The sequence below is a fragment of the Stenella coeruleoalba genome (genome assembly GCF_951394435.1).
Source record: "Stenella coeruleoalba genome assembly, chromosome: 2".
Classification (NCBI taxonomy): Eukaryota; Metazoa; Chordata; class Mammalia; order Artiodactyla; family Delphinidae; genus Stenella; species Stenella coeruleoalba.
Genome location: NC_137147.1, coordinates 111217035 through 111239312, shown reverse-complemented (window position 1 = coordinate 111239312; position 22278 = coordinate 111217035). Strand labels below are relative to the sequence as shown.

Sequence of the window (22278 nt, the reverse complement as noted above, 5' to 3'; positions counted from 1 at the left end):
CCCTTACACTAGCTAAGTGTGCCGCTGTGGGCAACTTCGGCCACCTCAGCGGGCCTCTAGGACAAACCCCAAGGGAGAGAAAGGGCAGCTTTGTTCATAAAACACACCTCTTTCCCTCTCTCTCTGTCTCTCTCTTTCTCTCTCTCTGTCTCTCTCTCTCTCCGCACTGTCTTCCAGCTACACACCCCCAAATGCCCAGCACTGTGTCAATCAGAGGGCTCTCACTCTGTGCTCCTGCATTTACACCCCTACTCTCTAACCTCTTAAAAACTCTCTTGCAGGGGGAGCTCCAGTAGAGGGGAAAGGGCCTGGGAAGGGGTGGCTGTGGGCAGTCTGACTGTGACCTGTCTCCTTGCCCCACTTCTCCTTCCGTGTCCCTCTTCTGGGCCAGGCGTCCCCAGTCAGAACTTGCTGAGCAACATCTGTTATGATTAAATCAGATGGGATTTGATGGGATGAAATCGGAAGACCCCCAAACCCTATTGGAAAAAGTGTTTTCTAGCCATAAGATTTGGGAAATCCTGGCTTACAGGAAGATACAGATTTCCCCCACTGCAGACCTTCTCAGAGCCTTGGATATGCTAATATGCACTGTAAGGCAGAGGGGGGCAATGTATTCAGTGTGTGCCAAATGAATCTGATCAGAGGGTCTTTTTTTATCATGGAGCATTTTCATTTTTTTTAATTAATTAATTTATTTATATATTTATTTATTTAGGCTGCATTGGGTCTTCGTTGCTGCACGTGGCCTTTCTCTAGTTGTGGCGAATGGGGGCTGCTCTTTGTTGCAGTGTGTGGTCTTCTCAGGGCTTCTCATTGCAGTGGCTTCTCTTGTTGCAGAGCACGGGCTCTAGGTGCACGGGCTTCAGTAGTTGTGGCTCGTGGGCTCTAGAGCGCAGGCTCAGTAGTTGTGGTGCACGGGCTTAGTTGCTATGCAGCGTGTGGGATCTGCCCGGACCAGGGCTCGAACCCGTGTCCCCTACATTGGCAGGTAGATTCTTAATCACTGTGCCACCAGGGAAGCCCCTTCACGGAGCATTTTTAACATGGCCCACTTTGGGTAAGGCTGAATTAGAGCAATGCACAGTAACCTGTGTGCACCTTTTAGAGTCAGCTCGCCCAGGGGTACATGCATTTGAAGAAAGGAATATATCAAAGCTTCCCACTAATTTATCCAGTCATTCAGTGCACAGTTCCCAAGCAATTTGGCCACACCAAGTAGTCCTCTGGGTGCTGGAAATGCAAAACCAGAAGGTAAAGGTGCATCAGTGGAGCAGGTGGGATTCTAACCCCAAGACCTCACCCAGCAGCCATACCTGCTTGAGGCCCTTTCCTTGACCTTCACAAGGACAAGAATAACCAAGGCCTCTCTGGCATGAGTGTGTGGCTTGGCACAGGACTCGGGCAGCCACTAACAGGAGTTATCCATGGGAGGGGACTCCAGTGGCCCCATAGAAATGTTTTCCAATATTTCTTCAGTTCCCCACCACCTCGCTGATTTGAGCCTTACCGGGGAACCATCTCTACTGCTATTAACTCTGTATCTTTCTCTTTAAATTGACCTCCTTTTGAAAAGAAATGTAGATGTATTTCAAAGAGAAACGTTATATCATATCTGTAAGTGTCTATTTTCTGATATGTGGTACATATATATATATATATATATATATATATATATATATATATATATATATATAGGGTTGGCCAAAAAGTTCATTCGGGTTTTTCCATAGCCTCTTACCGAAAAACGCAAACAAACTTTTGGCCAACCCAATACATGTATGTGTGTGTGTGTGTGTGTGTATATATCCATTTAAAATCGTCTTACATGTCACCACTGCTATATCGAACTCCCCACCCCCCCTCCAGGATTCTCCTTTAAGTGAGAGTAGGCTGTAAACCTGCCCACTGGGACCCAGTACCCTCTGTGCTCATGTTCTCTGCCTGGGAAATTAGCCCAAAAATACATGCAAGGTATAATCCCAGCTAGTTATTTTTAAATGCCAAAGGAAACAAGACAGAAAGAAAATAATGTAACCATGATTATTTAGGATGGTGGGGTTTTCTTTTCTGTTCTTTTCTTTTTTTTCTATATTTTCCAAGTCCTCTGTAATAGGGCTCTCAGAATTGAAAAAGTTCACGTATTTTTGCAAACATCACCTGGCCCTCTCAGCCTCAGAGGGATGGGTCCGGATGAACAATTCCCACTTTCAAGGAGTATCAGCATGGTAGGGAGAGCTTATTAAAACACATAGTGTGGGCTTCCCTGGTGGCGCAGTGGTTGAGAGTCTGCCTGCCACTGCAGGGGACACGGGTTCGCGCCCCGGTCCTGGAAGATCCCACGTGCCGCGGAGCGGCTGGGCCTGTGAGCCATGGCCACTGAGCCCGCGCGTCTAGAGCCTGTGCTCCGCAACGGGAGAGGCCACAGCAGTAAGAGGCCCGCGTACCGTAAAAAAAAAAAAAAAAAAACCAACACATAGTGCCATGTCCCGCCCCAGAATTCCTAAGTCAATGGGGCTGGGGTAGGATCTGAGAATTTGCTTTTCTGCCAAGTTCCCAGGTGAAGGTTGGTGCTGATGGTCTGGAGACCACACTTTAAAAATCATGGTTTTAGATAAATGAGGTAATAATGTGGAAGTACTTGAAAGGTGACCTTGACTGTCTTCAGTGGCAGCCAGTCCCCCACATTCTGTAACTAGTGTGAATGGCGCCTCCTAGGGTCTCACAAAGCGTAGCCTGAGGGTGGCGGGGAGTTTCTGGTCCCCATCCTTCCCAAGAGGCTGTGCGAGGTTCCATTAGAAAATGTCTGGACACATCTCTGAGCTCTTGAGAGAAAAACTTTACTGTGGAAGGAATGGAGTTCAGCTTCTCTGCATGAGCTTAAAATGGGGCAGAGTTACTAAATCCACACCTCATCTTTCTTCTTCCTTTCCTCCAGGGGTCCCTCCTACATGGCTTCCCACTAGCACAGCAACAGAGGAGAGCACAGAAGGCCCTTCTGCAACGGAAGTGCCCTCAGCCTCGGAGGAGCCATTGCCCTCAGAAAAGCCGTTGCCCTCAGAAGAACCATTCCCCTCCGAGGAGCCATTCCCCTCAGAGGAACCGTTCCCCTCAGAGAAACCGTTCCCCTCAGAGGAGCTGTTCCCCTCAGAGGAGCCATCCACACTTTCAGCCCCAGTGCCCAGCAGGACTGAGCTGCCAGGCTCTGGGGAGGTATCTGGGGTGCCTGAAGTCAGTGGTGACTTCACAGGCAGTGGCGAAATTTCAGGACACCTAGACTCCAGTGGGCAGCCTTCAGGGGAAATTGCAAGTGGACTGCCCTCTGAAGACCTTGACTTCAGTGGGCTCACCTCTACAGTGGGCTCAGGCCTGCCTGTGGAAAGTGGACTGGCTTCAGGAGATGAAGATAGAATTACGTGGACCACCAGTCCTGAAGTTGACAGGTTGCCCTCTGGAGGTGAGGTCCCAGAGGGCTCTGTCTCTGGAGTAGGGGACCTCAGTGGACTTCCTTCTGTAGGTGAGGATCATCTAGAGACCTCTGCTTCTGGAGTAGGGGACCTTAGTGGACTTCCTTCTGGAAGAGAGGACCTAGAGACCTCTGTCTCTGGAGTAGAGGACCTCAGTGGACTTCCTTCTGGAGAAGGTCCAGAAACCTCTGCCTCTGGAATAGAGGATCTCAGCAGACTTCCTTCTGGAGAAGGTCCAGAAGCCTCTGCCTCTGGAGTAGAGGACCTTAGTGGACTTCCTTCTGGAGGAGAGGGTCTAGAGACCTCTGTCTCTGGAGTAGAGGACCTCAGTGGACTTCCTTCTGTAGGTGAGGATCATCTAGAGACCTCTGCTTCTGGAGTAGGGGACCTTAGTGGACTTCCTTCTGGAAGGGAAAGTCTGGAGATCTCTGCTTCTGGAGCTGAGGATCTTAGTGGGTTGACTTCTGGAAAAGAAGACTTGATTGGGTCAGCTTCTGGAGTCTTGGACCTTGGCAGAATACCTTCTGGAACTCTAGGAAGTGGGCAAGCTCCAGAAGCAGGTGGCCTTCCCTCTGGATTTAGTGGTGAGTATTCTGGGGTGGACCTTGGAAGTGGCCCATCTTCTGGCCTTCCTGACTTCAGTGGACTTCCATCTGGGTTCCCAACTGTCTCCCTAGTGGATACTACATTGGTGGAAGTGGTCACAGCCACCACTGCAGGTGAACTAGAAGGTAGGGGAACCATTGGCATCAGTGGTGCTGGAGAAACATCTGGGCTGCCCTTCAGTGAGTTGGACATTAGTGGAGGAGCAAGCAGACTCTCTTCAGGAGCTGAACTCAGTGGCCAGGCATCTGGGACTCCTGACATCAGTGGGGAAACATCTGGACTCTTTGGTGTCAGTGGACAGCCATCAGGGTTTCCTGACATTAGTGGGGGAACATCTGGACTTTTTGAGGTCAGTGGGCAGCCATCAGGGTTTTCTGGGGAAACATCTGGTGTGACTGAGCTTAGTGGACTGTCCTCCGGACAACCAGAAATCAGTGGAGAAGCTTCTGGAGTTCTTTCTGGCATTGGTCCACCATTTGGCATAACCGACATGAGTGGAGAAACGTCCGGGATCCCTGATCTCAGTGGGCAGCCATCAGGGTTACCAGGGTTCAGTGGGACAACATCCGGAATCCCTGACCTGGTTTCCAGTACCGTGAGTGGCAGTGGTGAATCTTCTGGCATTACATTCGTGGACACCAGTTTGGTTGAAGTGACCCCAGCTACATTTAAAGAAGAAGAAGGTTTAGGGTCCGTGGAACTCAGTGGCCTCCCTTCAGGAGAGGCAGATCTCTCAGGCACATCTGGGATAGTGGATGTCAGTGGACTCTCTTCTGGAGTAATTGACTCCAGTGGGTTTACACCCCAGCCTCCAGAATTCAGTGGCCTGCCAAGCAGAGTAGCTGAGGTCAGTGGAGAGTCCTCTGGAGCTGAGAGTGGGAGCAGCCAGCCCTCCGGAGCATATGACGGCCGTGGACTTCCATCTGGTTTCTCCACTGTCTCTCTTGTAGACAGAACTTTGGTGGAATCTGTAACCCAGGTTCCCACAGCCCAAGAAGCAGGAGAAGGGCCTTCGGGCATTTTGGAACTTAGTGGTGCCCCGTCTGGAGCACCAGACATGTCTGGAGACCATTCAGGACTTTTGGACCTAAGTGGACTTCAGTCTGGACTGGTAGAGCCCAGTGGAGAGCCATCAAGTACTCCATATTTTAGTGGGGACTTTTCTGGCACCACTGATGTAAGCGGAGAATCCTCTGCACCCACGAGCACCAGTGGGGAGGCCTCAGGACTTCCAGAAGTTACTTTAATCATTTCTGAGTTCGTGGAGGGTGTTACTGAGCCAACTGTTTCCCAGGAACTGGGCCAAAGACCCCCTGTAACATACACCCCCCAGCGTTTTGAGTCCAGTGGAGAAACCTCTGCATCTGGGGATGCACCAAGGTTCCCCGGGTCTGGGGTAGAAGCATCATCAGTCCCAGAATCTAGCAGCGAGACGTCTGCCTATCCTGAGGCTGAGGTGGGAGCATCTGCTGTCCCCGAGGCCAGCGGAGGCACTTCCAGGTCCCCTGATCTGAGTGGAACCACCTCCACCTTCCATGAAGCTGATCTGGAGGGAGCCTCAGGCCTGGGAGTGACAGGTAGCACCTCAGCCTTTCAGGAAGGCCCCAGGGAGGGCTCGGCTGCCCCGGAAGTGAGCGGAGAGTCAACCACCACCTATGATGTGGGCACAGAGGCATCAGGCTCACCTTCGGCCACTCCCATGGCTTCTGGAGACAGGACTGAAATCAGCAGAGACCTGTCTGGTCACACCTCGGGGTTGGATGTTGTCATCAGCACCACCATCCTGGAATCCAAGTGGACTCAGCAGACCCAGAGCCCTGCAGAGGCGCATCTAGAAATGGAGTCCTCAAGCCCCGAGCACTCAGGAGAAGAGACCCAAACAGCCAAAACACCCACCTCCGCAACTGATGCTTCCATCCCAAACTCTCCAGGAGGGACAGATGAATCAGAGGCAACCATGGCAGGTATTGTTGGGATTATTTTCCTTTAAATGGGTTTGGGTAGTTCAGACTGTAGCCGTGTAGGTTCAAGTTCTGAGCACAGATGAGCTGTGCAGCCTCAAGAAAGTTTCTTAACCTCTCTGAGCGTCATCTGTAGAACGGGAATAGTACCAAGAAAGATTAAGCAAGATATAAATATGTAGAGAACAAGCATCATACTTTGCACACAGTGCACACTTGTAGATTCGTGATTATTATTGTTACAGTGGAGTTACATGACACAAACATTTATATGTGAATTCAACTGTCTGTACTTGGCACGGGAAGCACTATTTAGATAGTGCTGGAAATTCTGCTTATGCCCGTTTCCCATGAAGTGAGTGTGAGATGAGAGAATGAATCTGCTGATGATATTTATGCCCCAGTATTTGCTTTGTGCAGGGTGAAAACCTGCACAGTTCAAGGAACTATGAAGTGTCATTTTGGCTGTGTCCTGCCTTTAGACCCTGCCTCCCCACCCTCACCCTGTGCAGGTGAATCCTCTGCACTATAGTGATGGCCTCACCTTGACACAAACCTGGCACTGGACACCAGAGGCTGATGATTTTCCTTTGCTTTTTGCGTTGGGATCACTTGCCTCCCCCTGTGCTGAGAGACCTTCCCCAGTCAGAGAGCCCCCCAACCACTCCCAGATGCTGGGACTCAGGAGGGACAGGGTCGTCAGAAGCGTGTTGACCCAGAACCAGCCTTGTGGGCTTCTGGGGCCTCAGGCCCCACCCTCGAGGTCGTAGAGGCTGTGCTGTACCCCAGGCATCTACATTCTTGGTGCTCAGCCTCTCCCCGGGGGTTGCAGACCCCACCACCTGTGCCAAGGAGCCCTGCGGTGCAGGGACCTGCCAGGAGACAGAGGGACACATCATATGCCTGTGTCCCCCTGGCCACACTGGCAAGCACTGAGACATAGGTAAGAGCCTCATCGGCCATGGGGGGTGCAGGCAGAGGGGTTGGGAGGAGGCAACCAAGGTCAGTTGGGGCTCAGGCTTCTCACACCGGGAAGGAGAGTACACAGTGATGTGCTGGGTAGCAGGCACAGGGTAAACACGGCACGTCTTTCTAGAGTGTCCGGTCTACATGGCGGTTTAGGAGAAAAAGTCAAGTAATTAAACTGAGAAATAGTTCGGGTTTTTTTGTCAAGCCAATAATTGTTTTATGAGTAGAATGCAAAACGTGCTGGAATTTTGAAGATAAAACTTGAGACTTCAAAGAAATGTTGAGCTAGGGTGTGTGTTGAGGAGACCCCGTCATGCCCCACAGCTCCTGGGAGGGAATCTCCATGGAGGCTGTCTTGCATCATGCAGAGTGGAGCCCTCCGGGAAAGACCCTATGGTCCCCTCCATGCTTGCGTCTGGGCGGGGTTTGGGTCCCCTTCTGGCCCTGAAGGAGATGACACAGACAGAGCTTGTCACTCCCAGCTCCAGGGTTCATGGCTGCAGGTCAGCTGTGACCCAGCAGTGCCCCACCCCTGGGCACCCACCACCCTGGGACCCCTGTTTGCCCAAGCAGCTTGTGGGATGAGTGAGGAGTCTGGGGGATCCTCTGATTGAAGGTGGCCCTGAAAACAAGATGATTAGAATCTACCTGTCGCTCCCTGAGCACCCTGAGGCCTGTGGCCATGAGGACATCTCAGCTCATGAACATCACCACCCTTGAGAAAAGAAACTCCCGGTCCCCTCCAAGCTCAGATTCTTGGGTTAGCTCTCTGCGCTGCTCCCAGGCCCTTAGCCCCGCCCTGTCTGAAGTCAGGCATCAGAGACCCAAGGCCTTCCCTAAAAGGGCTTCATACCTAGGACACATGCAAAATACCTTTACATCATACACAAAGAAGCATTCTGTATTTATAGACATTAATATATATGCAAAATAACACCTCATAATACATTATATACTCATAATATAAAGATGCTGTATCCTTGGCACTTAGACAGGAAATATATATGTTTATATAAACAGGCACTAAGGTGAATACCTATTCACTCTCTCCTGATTTGGGGTCAGCCTGTGCCCACGTGTGGGGGGCCGTGACTGAGAACACTATGGGCCTCCGTGGCCAGAGAAGGTAGGCTCTCCTAGGAAGGTCCTGGCCTTTCTACCGAGGGGACAGTGTTTCCACTGAGCCATAGTGACCCCAGGGGCTATAGACATACCCCTCTGTCATCCACCCCCAAGGGGAAGGCAGAGCACTGCCTCTGTCCTGGGAGAGCCCGCCCCTGATGAAAACTTGGGGAGACCTTGTGCGCTTTCCAGCACACAAAGTCTTCAGTCGGCAGTGGGAGTGGCTCTGTCTGTCCCGTGAGCAGTGCCCCTGGAGGGCATCGTGCCAGGTGTGCAGACACGTCCCCCCCTGGGTCTGGGTGTGCAGATGGAGAGCAGCAGGGGGCCCATCTTGGGTGAAGTGCTGTGGAGCTCAGCTCTGTCAGCCAGCTCATCCTGGGTCAGGGAGGAACAGACTCAGAGCCCGACAGGACTTCCGGGGTGGGGACAGCCGCCAGGACCAGAACCCCTTTGCCCTCTTTTGGTATCTTTTGACACCTCTCTCCATTCTTAACAACTGCTTCCCCAATCTGATGCTTGAAGCAAAAATGTGACGCTGGTATCAGAAGTCACACAGCAAGACTCATGTCCTGGCACCTCTGAAATTAGAAGTAGGTGACAATGGCCCTTAACTAATCTGCTATAAGGACAGCTTTTCTCTAATGGTGTATATTTCCAAAGGGCTTTCTTTCCCACAATTTCTTCCTAGGCAGCTCTGAGAGCTTGGTAATCATCCCCATTTGAAACTGCAGCACAGAGAGGTTAAGTGATTTGCTTAACTTCACTGAGCAAATTCAATCAAGAATTGAGGTGTTCGCTGTTTAACACACTCGGTTAAATAAGAAGCCTTCTCTTGAACATAACAACCGGTTGTCGGTCTTAAAGAGCTAGAAGCCAGACTTCAGGGGAACCAGAATGAAGAATAGCTGTAGAATTGGAGTTGGTCCAACTAGACACTCACAGACAAGCCCTCACTACCTCATTTGTAAATAGGGTCAAAGGTAGCGGTTCTCAGCTTCAAAAAAATTCTGATGCCTGGGTCCCACCCCTGCAGATTCTGATTGGAGTGTTTCTGTGGCCTTGGCACTGGGTCTCATCCCCGCAGATTCTGATTGGAATGGTCCTGTGGCCTTGGCACTGGGGTTTTTTTTTTTGTTTTTTGTTTTGGGGTTTTTATTTGCGGTATGCGGGCCTCTCACTGTTATTGCCTCTCCCGTTGCGGAGCACAGGCTCCGGACGCGCAAGCTCAGCGGCCATGGCTCACGGGCCCAGCCGCTCCGCGGCATGTGGGATCTTCCCAGACTGGGGCACGAACCCACGTCCCCTGCATCGGTAGGCGGACTCTCAACCACTGCGCCACCAGGGAAGCCCAGCACTGGGGTTTTTTAAACTCCCAAGTGACTCCAGTGTGCAGTCAGAGCTGAGAAACACTGCTATGAGGATTAAGACCATCTGTGTACATCTGACCAGTTCCCCTTCCCCATCTCTCAAGCCACTGATTACAAAAAGCTTTGTCATCTCTAAAGGGCAAGTGGTAAGAGTCATCCACATGCAAAATCTGGGGTCTCATTGTCCATGACTCTACCCGTGGGATCCCAAGTCGCTCCTGTTCAATTCAGGCTCACGATCTGGTGCTTCCAAAAGGACTGCAGAAAGTGTCCAGTATCCACAGATCACCCACCTGTCATCTGGCTCTAGAACTGAGAACCACAGGTTGTTAAAAGCGTATAGATCAGTGTAATCTTGTTTAGTCAGCGTTCCACAAATAAGTTCTTGATAAATTATTAATCTCTACTCTTTACATCAAAATAAATATGTTTAATGAATACTTAGATTCTTTAGCAATTAAAAGCAGGACTGGGGACTTTCCTGGCGGTCCAGTGGTTAAGACTCTGCGCTTCCCACTGCAGGGGGTGCGGGTTTGGTCTCTGGTCAGGAAACTAAGATTCTGCATGCCTAGCAACGTGGCCAAAAAAGAAAAGCAGGACTATCCTATTCGGATCCACTTAAAAAGCAGAAGCATCCTCCCCACCTCCATTGCTAATACAGTATTTCCTGTGGGGATTAGATTTCTGATTCTGAGGCTTCAATCCTGGCTACTCCTTAGAATCAGAATAGCTGGGCCCCGCCCTGAGCTATTCTGATTCACTTGGTCGGGGGGGGCGGGGGGGGGGGGGCGGGCGGGGCGGGGACGGGGACTCTGGTGCTGGTGGTAATTCTTACTAATCTAAAGATTAACTACCACAGTGATTCTAATGGGCAGCTAAATTTGAGAAATCAGATCTCACATCCAATTTCCCAGGAATCACTGGCATTGCCTGGATTTCTCTAAACTCCTTGGTTAGAAGGGCATGAAATTAAAATTTAATCAGCCTCTTTTCTGTTTAACTGACATCTTTTACTTTGTGGACTTGGGGTTCTGATCTATGACCTGACCCTGTCTCTCCCCTGAGTGGGGTGATGTTTGAATTCCAGTGACACCTTATCCCTGGGAGGTGGGGGGAAGTGCTTTCCAAGCAAGTGAAAATACAGGGTTACAAGTGAAAATACAAATTACACCTTCTTGACTTAACCAAGAAGTCCATGGGCAGATTTTAGCAGGCAACTAATTGAATTTAGCAGGATATTAAAGTTACATTCAAGATCAAACTTTAAAAATATAAACAACTTGATAGTATAAGTAACTATAACATACTTTTAATCTAATCATGTTTGTTTTTAAAGCAAATTGGAACTGATAAATATGCTCTTGTAATCCTTCTGTCGATTGTGATACACCAGAAAGTGAGTGTACGTATTCAATTCTGTTCATCCTGATTAATCCTAGGTCTTTGCAGGGTGCAGAGCATCTGTTGAGCTAAGAAATTGTCTCTGTGCTTCTTGAGGAGATTTTCCCCCATCCTTGTCCAGGAAAGTCATGTCCAGGGTCAGTACATACAGCTGCACAGGTTGTACACAGAACAACTTGAGGGGTACCATTCATACCATGCTATTTACGAGTGGCAACCCCTTTGGTTGGGTATCACTTGAGTAAAAGCGCCTGCTGTCACTTCATTCAACCTTTTCTATGAACAAAATAAACTCTAACTTGGAAATCCTGGGCTCTGACCCAGGCAACAGCTGGACAAGACCCCTTCAGGGTGGAGACCTGTGGTCTCCAACTCAGAACCCTCACCTTTACCAGGGTTCTCAGTTATTTTCTCCCTTAAGTTAGAGATATCACTAGAGGGCCTTGTTCAGGAACAAACCATCCCGTTTGGTTAGAGTAGAGAGAAGAGGACTCAAAGTCCCTGCTTAGTGATGACCGGTGAGCCCTTGGCTGGCGCAGCAGAAATGGTAATGAGATGCTGAGATCCAGGAGTCCAGTGTCTCTCTCTCTCTCTCCATGTGGAACAGAGGCCCAGCTTTCATCCTCATGGTCTAATTCTCTCCTCCATCTTCTCCAGTCTGTCTCCCTCACTTACCAGCATGGGCAGGTCACTTCATTTGTTTTCTTATCTCTAAAATGGCCCAGCGACGTCCATGCCATAGGGCCGCTGGGAGGATAAGTGTGTGTGAGACATAGTGTCTGGCTCAGAGAAGATTTGGGGGAGATATTGGCTCCTTCTCTTTCCTCTCTTCTTTCATACAGTCTGCCCATTGCCCAAAGCCCTTCCTGTCCTCCATCTGCTGTCACCTTGTCTGGGGTACCCAAAGTACAGCAGGGCCCAGCCCAACTCTTCTCATGGTTCCAGAAGACAAGCAATGTTCCAATTGCCTTCACAGAATGAGGTGGGCAAATCAGGGCCAGAGTGGCTCTTCCAGCCAATGGAAGGGGAGAGGATGCACCACAAGCCTGAGAAGGCCCCACGCAGGATGCTCAGCCCTCTCCCTACTGTTGAAGGCCTCTCTAAGCTGCTCCAGAGCCACTCACAGGCTCTCTGGTCTTCAGGATTATGGCCCTTCCTTTCCTCCTCATCTGCGAATCCAGGGCCCTGCATAAAACAGCTTCTGAGCCCGGGAACCTGGTTCCTTGTGTTTCAGTCCCTGCAGCCTTCTCAGATCCTGTGCCCTGGCCAAACACCAAAGGAAAACTGTCCTAGTCCTCAGGCCGCCTTGTGGGGGCGAGTGATGTGAAATAAGCTTCTGGGACCACTGGAAGCTACCTGGCCTGACCTCCCTTGGGGCCTCCGCCCTCCCGCCCTCTCCCGCATGGGTTGGCCAGAGGCCCCAGGGTTGATGTCTGGCTCTTCTCCCCACGGGCCACTCCTGTCCCCTGCTCTGTACAACTGCTTTAGCGCCTACATTTGCTTAATACCCCCTTGCCCAGTGCTTCCCATCTTCCATAATGACGCTAATGGATGAAAGACAACAGTAGCTTTTCTGAAGCAGGAGAACCTCCCCCAGCTTCCGCCCACCGGCCTGACCTATTGCTGCTACTGCTGCTGCTGGGAATCCTGGTGCATGCTGGGAATCCAAGTGCATGCTGGGATTTCAGTCCATTCCTCCATGCATTTTGGTTTTGCTTGGAACAGTTTCAAACTTGGAACTGTTGGTTTCTAGCCCATGGTGTACACTCCGTGAAATAAAGTCAAGAACTTCGTGGGAAGAGAGACATACCTGAGGACTTGAGATTTTCAGGCCTCCCATTGCACAAACCCAGCTGTGGTCTAGATAACATCGGCTATGCACTAGTGAAAAGGATCCAGAAGAAAGTGCTTTTATCTTCTTATCAGAGGATTGACGTTAAGATCTAGTCAGTTCTTACGAGAGGTAAGAACTAAGTCCTGGAACATATTTAGGGAGCTGCCTACATGGAGACCACCCACAGACACGCCAGGTCCTGAAGGTTGTATGAACATAGCTGTACATATCATGCTGCCCCCATAAGCCAGTGGAACCCTTTCATTCCAGAATTTTATTAATCCCCTGGGAAGAGGAGCTTCACAATACCTTTTATAATGTTCCCAGAGGAAGTAACCCAGCCGGTGTTTTTGGAGAACGAATACAAAGAGAGTAGAAGGATCCTCTAGGTCTCTGGCTTCTCTGAAAATGCAGAAAGACCAGATTAGGAGTTTCAGTTCTCACCTTGGCTAATGGATGAAAATTTGAGGTAAAGCCAATGACTTACCAATGTAAGTCCCACAAAGAAGTTGGATCACAAAGAACATCCTGGACCAGAAGAACAGACGGAAAGAAGAGTCTTCTGGGGAACAGAGACTGATGGGGACCTGACAGTATCCCAGGCTGGTGCTGGTGGGTGGCCACTTACTAAGTGCCTCACTGGCTTCAAACACTGGTCTCCCACTGGCCAGGATGCAGCCCTTCTAGAAATCATGACTCATTGGAGATGTCCATGTTATGAGGCCTTAAACTGGAAGGAGATTACATGGGGAAATATTAGGCTGGGTCTCTGTCCCTCTCCCCAAGATAACAATGTTGGCTTCATCTTTATAAGATACTGTAGAATCTAATTTACTGAAGACAAAGAAGGTGTCTGCAACCAAAAAAAAAGAAAAAAATCTAACAATTTCATGCGGATATCCCACACTGCCATTTTCTCACGATCCTATACTCCGTGAACCACTTCTAGCTTGTTTGTTCTAGTACTGCACGGCCTTGTCCTCTTTCCTTGGTTCATAACTACAGAAGAAGCTAGGAAAAGAAAGAGCTCTAACCAAGCTTCAAGAACTGGAATTCCAGTGTCCTTGCGCAGCGCCATGTTTGAGAGCCAATTCAGACCTCAAGGCCTCTTGAAATATTCACAAGAGAAGACGTCCTGGAGGAACTCCAAGCTCACTCTCACAGTAGGCATTTGCCCTCAGAAGCAGCAGATCCCTTCACCCACTGGGAAACCTGGCTCCAATGCTCCAAGCTTGCCCATCCAGAGCCACACACATCCAAGAAAACCCTTGTTGGATCTTTGGCTCAGCACTCCAAGATGGCAGCAGCAGCAGCAGCAGCAACAGTTCTTAGAAAATCCAGGGCTCTGGAGAGCAGCAGGGCTGGCCACCCATAAAGAAGCTGCAATGCAATTGTGAAGCTGGAGTTGCCGGCAGGAGTCCTAATGGTGGCCCTTGGTTTCTTGCAGACATTGACGAGTGCCTCTCAAGCCCTTGTCTGAATGGAGCCACCTGCGTGGACGCCATCGACTCTTTCACATGCTTATGCCTTCCCAGCTACCAAGGGGACCTGTGTGAGATCGGTACGACCGTCTCGGCTTCAGCTAATGTTACTAACTGCTGCACCCCCTCTTCCTCCCTCATCCTTCCCTGCTAACCACAGGTTCTAGGCCCTGTGGGGCCCCCAAGATCCATCCAGACAGCCACTTCAGGGACCACAAGTGAGAAGTCGGCCCCACTCACTCTCACTCCTTCTCTTGCTGTTCCCTGCGGAAACCCTCCTCTGGGGCACTGGCTGATCTGACTGCAGAAGAGACATGCAGGCCGGGCCAGCCTGCACTTTGGAAGGTGGGGCTCTGGGGGACCTTTCAAACACTAACCTGCTCCAGGGCTTCCAGATGCCACCAGCAAAGTTGGTGCATGCATCAGACTAAGAAGACAGGGCCAATTCCATGCATTTGTCTTGAAGGACACTATGGGTGGGAGTCATTGGTTCTTGCTCCGGATGAGAGCCCCGGATCTTCCCAGCATGGCCATGGGCATGTGTCTGCCTGCTGTATTGCCCACGGGACCTCTGTGGCCCCTCCATAGCCTTGGGAGCCACCGTGCCACACTGGTCAAGCTGCCTTCCTCTTCTTCTCTGGCAAGAGCTATGGTCTGTCTGTCTGAGAGCTCCCGTGTCACCAGCATGCTCAAGTCATGCATGCACAAGGACAGCTGCATGTCACCTTATCCTCATTGCCACCGTGACAGCTGCCACGTCAGTGCCACTCCGGTCCACGCTTCCTTGCTCCCTCCCTTGTGCAAGGCAAAAGGCTGGCCAGAGAGAACAGAGCCTCGCTGCAAGGGCTCTGAGCTTCCTCTCTTGGGCCTTGCCAACCCCTCAGTTTCTGCACCTGGGCCAGGCTCTGCCAAGGGGAGCTGTGGGCCAGGAACTTCCTGAGGCCAGACTGAGCCCACAGCCCTCTCACCTTCAGTGTTTCCTAGTCTCCCCATCTCAGGGCCACCCCGTCTCAGAAATGGGGAGGCGGAGCTTGCAGTTGCTAGTAGCAATGGTCCGTGCAGAACTGGAAGTGTTTAGGGGCTCAAAACCATTTTCAATGAACTCTCAATTTAGACATCCCAGAAACTTCCAGACAGCAACTGAAACTCCTAATCAGAGTGGGAAGGTAGTTTTGGATTGCATGTTCCTTGGAGGCACTGCCAAGGTTACAGACTGGTGGAGGAACTTCTGGAAGAAAAGACTTGGCCTGGACCCTCCTTCCCTGCAGCCTCCCATTCTCCACCTTCACCCCAAGACTCCAAGAAACTGGTGCATGGGGTCTTGTCTGGGGTGGGAGTGGAGAGTTACAAGGATTCCAGGGTGCCAGAATATTTGCCACAGGGAGAAGGGCACGGAATGTCCACGCAGACAACAGCTCTTGGGTGTCAGACTGGGAGAGGAAGTGCCCTGCTGGAGTGGAGGCCAGGCCCGCAGAGGGCTCTGCACTCTGATGGAGCAGAGAGAGGGTGCCAGAGCCCCCGAACCGGTCCCTGGGCCTGGGCGCCCAACCGAGCAGGGCTGCATCTCTTCTCCTACTCCAATCCTGAGCGCTCACCACCCCAAGGGTGCTTCAAGCCTTGGCTCTGGCCCTGCTCCTTCTTGCAGCCTTCCTGGAATTGTGTTGCTGTTTCCCCAGAGCCTCCATCCTGCATGGCCCTGGCCCCTCCCAGCACAGCTGCTGCCTCCAGCTTTGCCCACCCAACTCAGCCCTCAGGCACTCAGGTGGCCCAAAAATGGACCCCACAGTCAGCCCTGGGATGACATGTCTCTGGCCTCCTCAGGTGCTCAGCTACCTCTGAAGTCTCTCTGCCTTTTCTTTCTCTCTGCCTTTCTTTCCAAACCCTTGGGGAAGGCATTGGCAGCATCCTCCTAAGCCTTCCTGCTGCTCTGCCTCTTTCTTCAAAGGCTGCTGGCCTCAAACTCTTCTCTCTCTCTGCTCTTCCCAAGCGTCCGTCTTCCAACCCTGCCAAGCATCCACCCCTTCAGCTTAAGCATCCTTCCCTTCAGGTACTGGTCCTTTCTTCCCGGAACAGCCAGACCAGGGAGGCTGCCATACAGCCTGGGGGGTTCATGGCCCTACACTCAGCTCTGGGGCCCTAGGGACAGCCCTTCACCTGTGAGGCACCAGGGGAAGAAAGAAAAGAGGGTCTTGGAATTCCCTCTGTCCTGTACTGTGCTGGCAGGTGTTTAACAACTGACTCTCAGAGAGGAAGGAGGATCCCTGATTTGTAGCATCTGCCAATTTCTGGGGTATAACACTCTCACGAGGGCCAGTTAAAGCTACCAATGTAATGTCACTAGAGGCCGAGTTGGGGACTTCCCTGATGGTCCAGTGGTTAAGACTCCACGCTTCCACTGCAGGGGGCACGAGTTCAGTCCCTGGTCAGGGAACTAAGATCCCGCATGCCGCACAGAGCGGCCAAAAATAGTTAAATAAATAAATTAATAAAATAAAATTAAAAAATAAAGGCCGAGTTGGGAAGACACACTCCTAATGGCTTTCCCAAGCCTGAAGGGGCCAGTTCCAGCACCACCTGCCTCTGTCTGTCCCTCTAGGCTCTGCTCCAAGAGCTCCACATCAGTGCCTTCTGCTGGACTCAGAATCCATTACCAATGTAGGCTTGGGAGGAGAGAAGCCCTTCCCCTCTTCCCATCTGCCACCAAGAAATAGAATGAAAAGCCAGGGTCCCTGGGTCGTGGACCCTGAGGCAGTATCGTGTGCTCTGATAGGATAGACTTAGAGCTCTGTGTCTTCTTTGGACCCAAAGCAGACATTTCTGCTCCTCTGTCCCCACCCAAGTTTCCATTTCATGCCCCCAGCACCGCCTGCTGCTGCCCCCTTCACACACTTCCCCACAGCTCCCTCTCTCCCTGGAGCCCCTCACAGCCTCTGAGCCATGTTTTTCCCTAAGCCTCAACACCTCCTACCTTCCCATCTCTTTTTACCTGGCTGCTGAGCTCTGCCAGCCCTGCAGCGCAGACTTCAACAGGAGAAAAGCTTTGTGGGTGGGAGGCAATATCAGGAAAAGAAAGGGTCCCTGGCATTTCCCAGAGGCTCCTGGGGAGGAGGGGGCAGGGCCAGGCCTCTTGGCTTCCAACTTGAGCCCGGATCCAGTCGGGCCTCTCCCTTCCTTTGGGGAGTGACACGGAAGGCAGGGTGAACGCAGGAATCCCTGCCCTGAGACTGGCAGCAGACGCCATCCCCAGTCGGCCTCCAGGCCCTCTCCTCAAGCCCCTGACCTGTGTTGCAGACCAGAAGCTGTGTGAGAAGGGCTGGACCAAGTTCCAGGGCCACTGTTACCGCCACTTCCCCGACCGGGCGACCTGGGTGGACGCCGAGGGCCAGTGCCGGAAGCAGCAGTCACACCTGAGCAGCATCGTCACCCCTGAGGAGCAGGAATTTGTCAACAGTGAGTGCGCCGGGCCTCAGGGGCCCAAACGGATAACGGTCACGTGGGCGAAGGATCTCCCTTGACAGCAGTCAGCGGACTTGAGCCCAGTGAGGCAGCAGGGGTCGGGGGCAGGGAGGGAGGGAAGGGCATTTCCGCCGCCTGAGGGGCCAACGGCTCTGGCTGCACCCAGGACAGCCCACTGTCCATCAGAGTCAGCCCTGGATTAACCCCGAGTCTGTCACCAGTCCATGTCAGCTCAGGGAGATGGTCCAAATGCACTCCAAACATGCAGGTGCTAAGACCCTTGTCAGGACCCTGGAGGCAGGTGTCACGCTCCTAGGAGCCCACCCAGCTCCTGCCACCCCTCCATCCCCTCTGTCTCTATGAGCTCAAGTTTCTCAGACACCTTCAGGGCGCCCCATACCCATGTCCTCTCTCCAGACAATGCTCAGGACTATCAGTGGATCGGCCTGAATGACAAGACCATCGAAGGAGACTTCCGCTGGTCAGATGGACACTCCTTGGTGAGTTCTGCTGGGGGCACCCGGGATAGTTGGCGGCCCAGAGGAAATGAATAAAGACCCCCGGAGAGAGACACATTCAAATCACATGCAGACATTCACTGAGCAGCTGCTGGACTGGGAGCCCTGAGATCCGAGATTGTGTCTCGTTCTTGTCCCTTTAGAGACCAGGCCAGGGCTGCACAACTGAATAATGGCCTGAAAGGAAGGGTGAGGGATGAGGAGGGCAATGAATGAATGAAGGCAAACCACCGAGAGGGAACGTGGAAGCTTTAGAGTGGTTCCTTGCCCACAGAGGACTCGAGTCCACTCAAGGAGACAGACAGACAGATAGAAAGCAACATGGTTGCCAGCTGAACAGTACACATAGTAAATGATGGAGGTCAGCAAAGGACCCCAGGGAAGGCTCCCTGGAAGAGGCGAAGATGAACAGGGTCATGGGGGAGGGGAGCAGTTACATTAGAGGAAAGGGGACTTGTTTGTCCCTGAGTCAGGCTAGAGGGAGAAGCCTGGTATGGCAGAGTCTGGACTTGCGAGCCATATCTCTACCTCCCAGTCCTGCCCAAGCAGGCAGCCTGGGTGACCAGCCCCGTTGGCCCATATGGAAGAGGAGAGTGTTGTCAGCTCATTAACAGGGACTGTGAGTCCTGGGGGCTCTGAGTTCCTGGCAAGGACCACAGCCAGATGGTGTGAGCAGTTCTTTGGAGGGCCCGTGGGTTCCGTGGCACCTGGGACAGCCCTGACCAGACTCCCAGCAGTCTTTGCGCCCCCGCCCGGAAGGGGCTTGATGCAGAGGGAGAGCAGGGGTCCGGCCAAGCTGTACTGCGGCTGCCCCCTCCTCACCCCTTCCCCACTCCCACCCACAGCAATTTGAGAACTGGCGCCCCAACCAGCCGGACAACTTCTTTGCCACTGGGGAGGACTGCGTGGTGATGATCTGGCATGAGAAGGGCGAGTGGAATGACGTTCCCTGCAATTACCAGCTGCCCTTCACGTGTAAAAAGGGCACAGGTAAGCAGCAGCCTGGGAGGGATAAGCAGCGTGGAGAGAATCAAGACTCCAGGCTCCTGCTGTGTGACCTGGGGCGAGTCACTCGGACTTCTGGCTGTTGAGGTCACCTCACCCGCCCCACCAGCAGATTGGAGCTGACCTGGGGGGGCCACTCCCAATGCCAGCATCCCAGAGCTGATGGAAAGGGCCAGCCCACTAGGGACAGGAAGAGGGTGAAGGTCACAGGAGGACAGACCCCCTCCACACATACGGTGCCTTGGATATCAGCACAGAAAGTCACCCACAATCACACATAGGTTGGGAGCCTCCCTCTCTGGGGTTCCCAAGCCCGTCAGTCGCAGAGTCTGAGTTGTCAGCCTTGATCATCAGCTTTAAGTCTGTGGACACCTAGGTGCGGGTAGGACACTCCCCAGCTGTTCCCACTCCTGGCCGCGTTCCCCTCCCTTGCCCCCGAGGCCTCCTTTAGTTCCCACTTTCCCCTGCATCACTGTTTTCATAGAGAAGTCACAGACAGTCTGCCCGGCTCTCACCCTCTTTCCCCACCTTTCTCCCTTTTATTCCCTTACTGCTGCTCTAAATCATCGAGGAACCCAAATGTTAGAACCAGTGTTTTCCAGATTCTTAGTGCGGCATGAAAGCACCCCTTCCCCAGCAATCAGGGCTCACTGCTGGGTGTTCAGGCTCCGTGCCCCTTCCTTGGGCTCTGAGCCCATCTCCTCACAGCCAGAGGGGGCCATACTGGCTCATGACCAGCATGGGGCATCACGGGAGACCCTCTCAGAGCCCTTTCTGAAGGGTGTTTGCCCCTCAGTGGCCTGCGGAGAGCCCCCCGTGGTGGAGCACGCCAGGATCTTTGGGCAGAAGAAGGACCGATACGAGATCAATTCCCTGGTGCGGTACCAGTGCACCGAGGGCTTTGTCCAGCGCCATGTGCCCACCATCCGGTGCCAGCCCAGCGGGCACTGGGAGGACCCTCGGATCACCTGCACAGACCGTGAGCATCACCCCACACAGCGTTAGATACCGCCAACACGTCCTCCTCCCTGCCCCCTGCTGTCTGCACCGTCCATGGGCTCAATCACAGATGTCCGCTGCCCCCAGGGAGGGCTCACTTGCACTGAGAAGGTGAAGATGAAAGCAGGTGGCCCACTTTCCTTTTCAACACCAGCCCCGAAGCCCCGAAGCCCAAGGTGGTTCCAAGAAAAGTCAAAACCAGGAAGTGGGTAAAGCCTCAGGCTGCCTTCCAGAGCCCATGGTTTCTGCAGGGAGGGGAGCCAGCGGAGAAGGGTCAGGACGGGGAGAGGCTGGGTTGGCCCACTTTCTTCCCAGGGTTCACCCAGATGTTTCCATCTCCCTTTCACCCCAGCCTCTACCTACAAGCGCAGACTACAGAAGCGGAGCTCACGGCCCCTGCGGAGGAGCCGCCCCAGCACGGCCCACTGAGAGGAGCTTCCAGGATGTGCCCAGGATGCTGAGCCCAGGAGCCTTGCCAGGCTGACATCCCACAGGGATGGTGTCCTCTCCTTGTCGCTTTCTGTCATATAAGGAATTCCATTAAAGAAGGAAAAAAAATAAATCCCACATTGTGTATGCACCCCCCGACCCCCCCAAATCGCCAAACTGCATCTAATTTTCCTCCCAAATGCCAAAGCAAAGCAAACGTATTGTAACCCGTGGACTGAGTTTAGAGACGTTTCTTCAATCTCCCGTTGTGCCTTTCCAGGGACCAGCGCAGGGACAGGGGGAGAAGGGGAGGAGTTAAGTTAAATAAAGAAGGTAATTTTTTGTTTCCTGACTTTATCCAAGAGCAGTGCAATCGTTGGTTCTTTCACCTCCAGGGAGAGCTAGGGAGGAGGGAGGAAGGGGCAGAGGCCTGAGGGCATGAAAAGTGCGGAACCGCAGCTGAATGTATGGGATGAGACGGAGTCTGAGGGCTGCACCATCTGTGCGGGGGAGAAGCCTGGGGGAGACGGGGTGGCTTCCGGCCGCAGGTGAGCGGGCAGGAGAGAGCAATCGAGGGATCTTCCGAGGCGTGGGGGTCGGGTTCCTTCCGAGGGACCCTTTTCCAGAGTCGTCTCACCCAGGTCTGCCACCCCAGCAGGTATCGATCTCGATCTCTGGCAGGGCTGGGCGGGGGGCATTTCCTTCCCAGTGGGAGTGCCGCCCAACCCTCCCCCCTCCCTCCCCCACCCCCCGGGACCGTGCAGGCACCAGGGTTCCGTGCACCTATTTATATTTTTGAAAACTAAAGATTATGATAATTATAATGATAATAAAGACATTGGAAGAGATCTATTTCTTTTCTTTTCCCTTCTTTTCTTAATTTAAAGAGAAGGCGACCATGGTCCAGGGTCAACTGAAGGGGCTCTTAGGTATGGGGGCAGTGGGGACACATTTTGATCAAATGACCCCGAATTCTTGCAAATCCTGCCTGATCAGAAAGCCTGGGACAGTCACACTTGTGGTGCTTTATTTTCGCAAGTGTACCTGTGCGGATGATGGATTGTGTGTGTGTGTGTGTGGGTGTGTGTGGGTGTGTGTGTGTGTGTATGTGAGAGAGAGACAGCCAACAGGTGCTGTGTATGGATTTGCCAGTTGGCATGCTGTCAAAGAACAACTCAAGTGAGACATCTGGCCACTATCCGGAGTTTGGTCCTTTGATTTACACTGTTTGCTCACATAGGAAGAGTCGATTGGTAGAGAGAGTCCAAGAACAGAAGCAAAATCAGGATTTATAAGAGGGAAGAAAAAAATTGCAGACAGCCTAGGAACAGTGAATCTTGCTTATACATTTTTGAGGTCAAATGGTTAGCTAGCCGCTAGCACAAAGGTCCGGGCATCCTGCCCTTAAGTAGGCTGTAGGATACCAACGAAAACGATTTCGACTGTTTATGGATTTCCCTCAACAGACCTTGAGTCGAGCTGGAGTGTGCACTCCAGGCAGTGACCCTCCGCCAGCCTCCTCCTTAGAAGGCCAGGTCGGCGCCACCCTCTCATCACACTTGCTCAGCGGGCACTGATTCTGTGTTTATGAAGGTGTCTGGGTGTTGGTTAGTGTGTGCCAGTGTGAGTCTGCTAGTGTCTCTTTGGGTGTGTACGTGTGTGG

The 22278-nt window shown here is 52.4% G+C and overlaps 1 protein-coding gene across 1 annotated transcript in view; it reads left to right on the top strand.

The window, feature by feature from the left end:
• Nucleotides 1-21414, top strand: part of ACAN (aggrecan) — a 64575-nt gene extending 43161 nt beyond the window's left edge. Inside the window, exons 12-17 of the mRNA XM_079914545.1 lie at nt 2939-6037; nt 17500-17658; nt 18082-18164; nt 19028-19172; nt 19984-20166; nt 20539-21414. Of these exons, the coding sequence (XP_079770671.1) occupies nt 2939-6037; nt 17500-17658; nt 18082-18164; nt 19028-19172; nt 19984-20166; nt 20539-20615 (3746 nt within the window). The 3' untranslated portion in view covers nt 20616-21414. The remainder of the gene's footprint in view (nt 1-2938; nt 6038-17499; nt 17659-18081; nt 18165-19027; nt 19173-19983; nt 20167-20538) is intronic.
• Nucleotides 21415-22278: the final 864 nt, after the last annotated feature.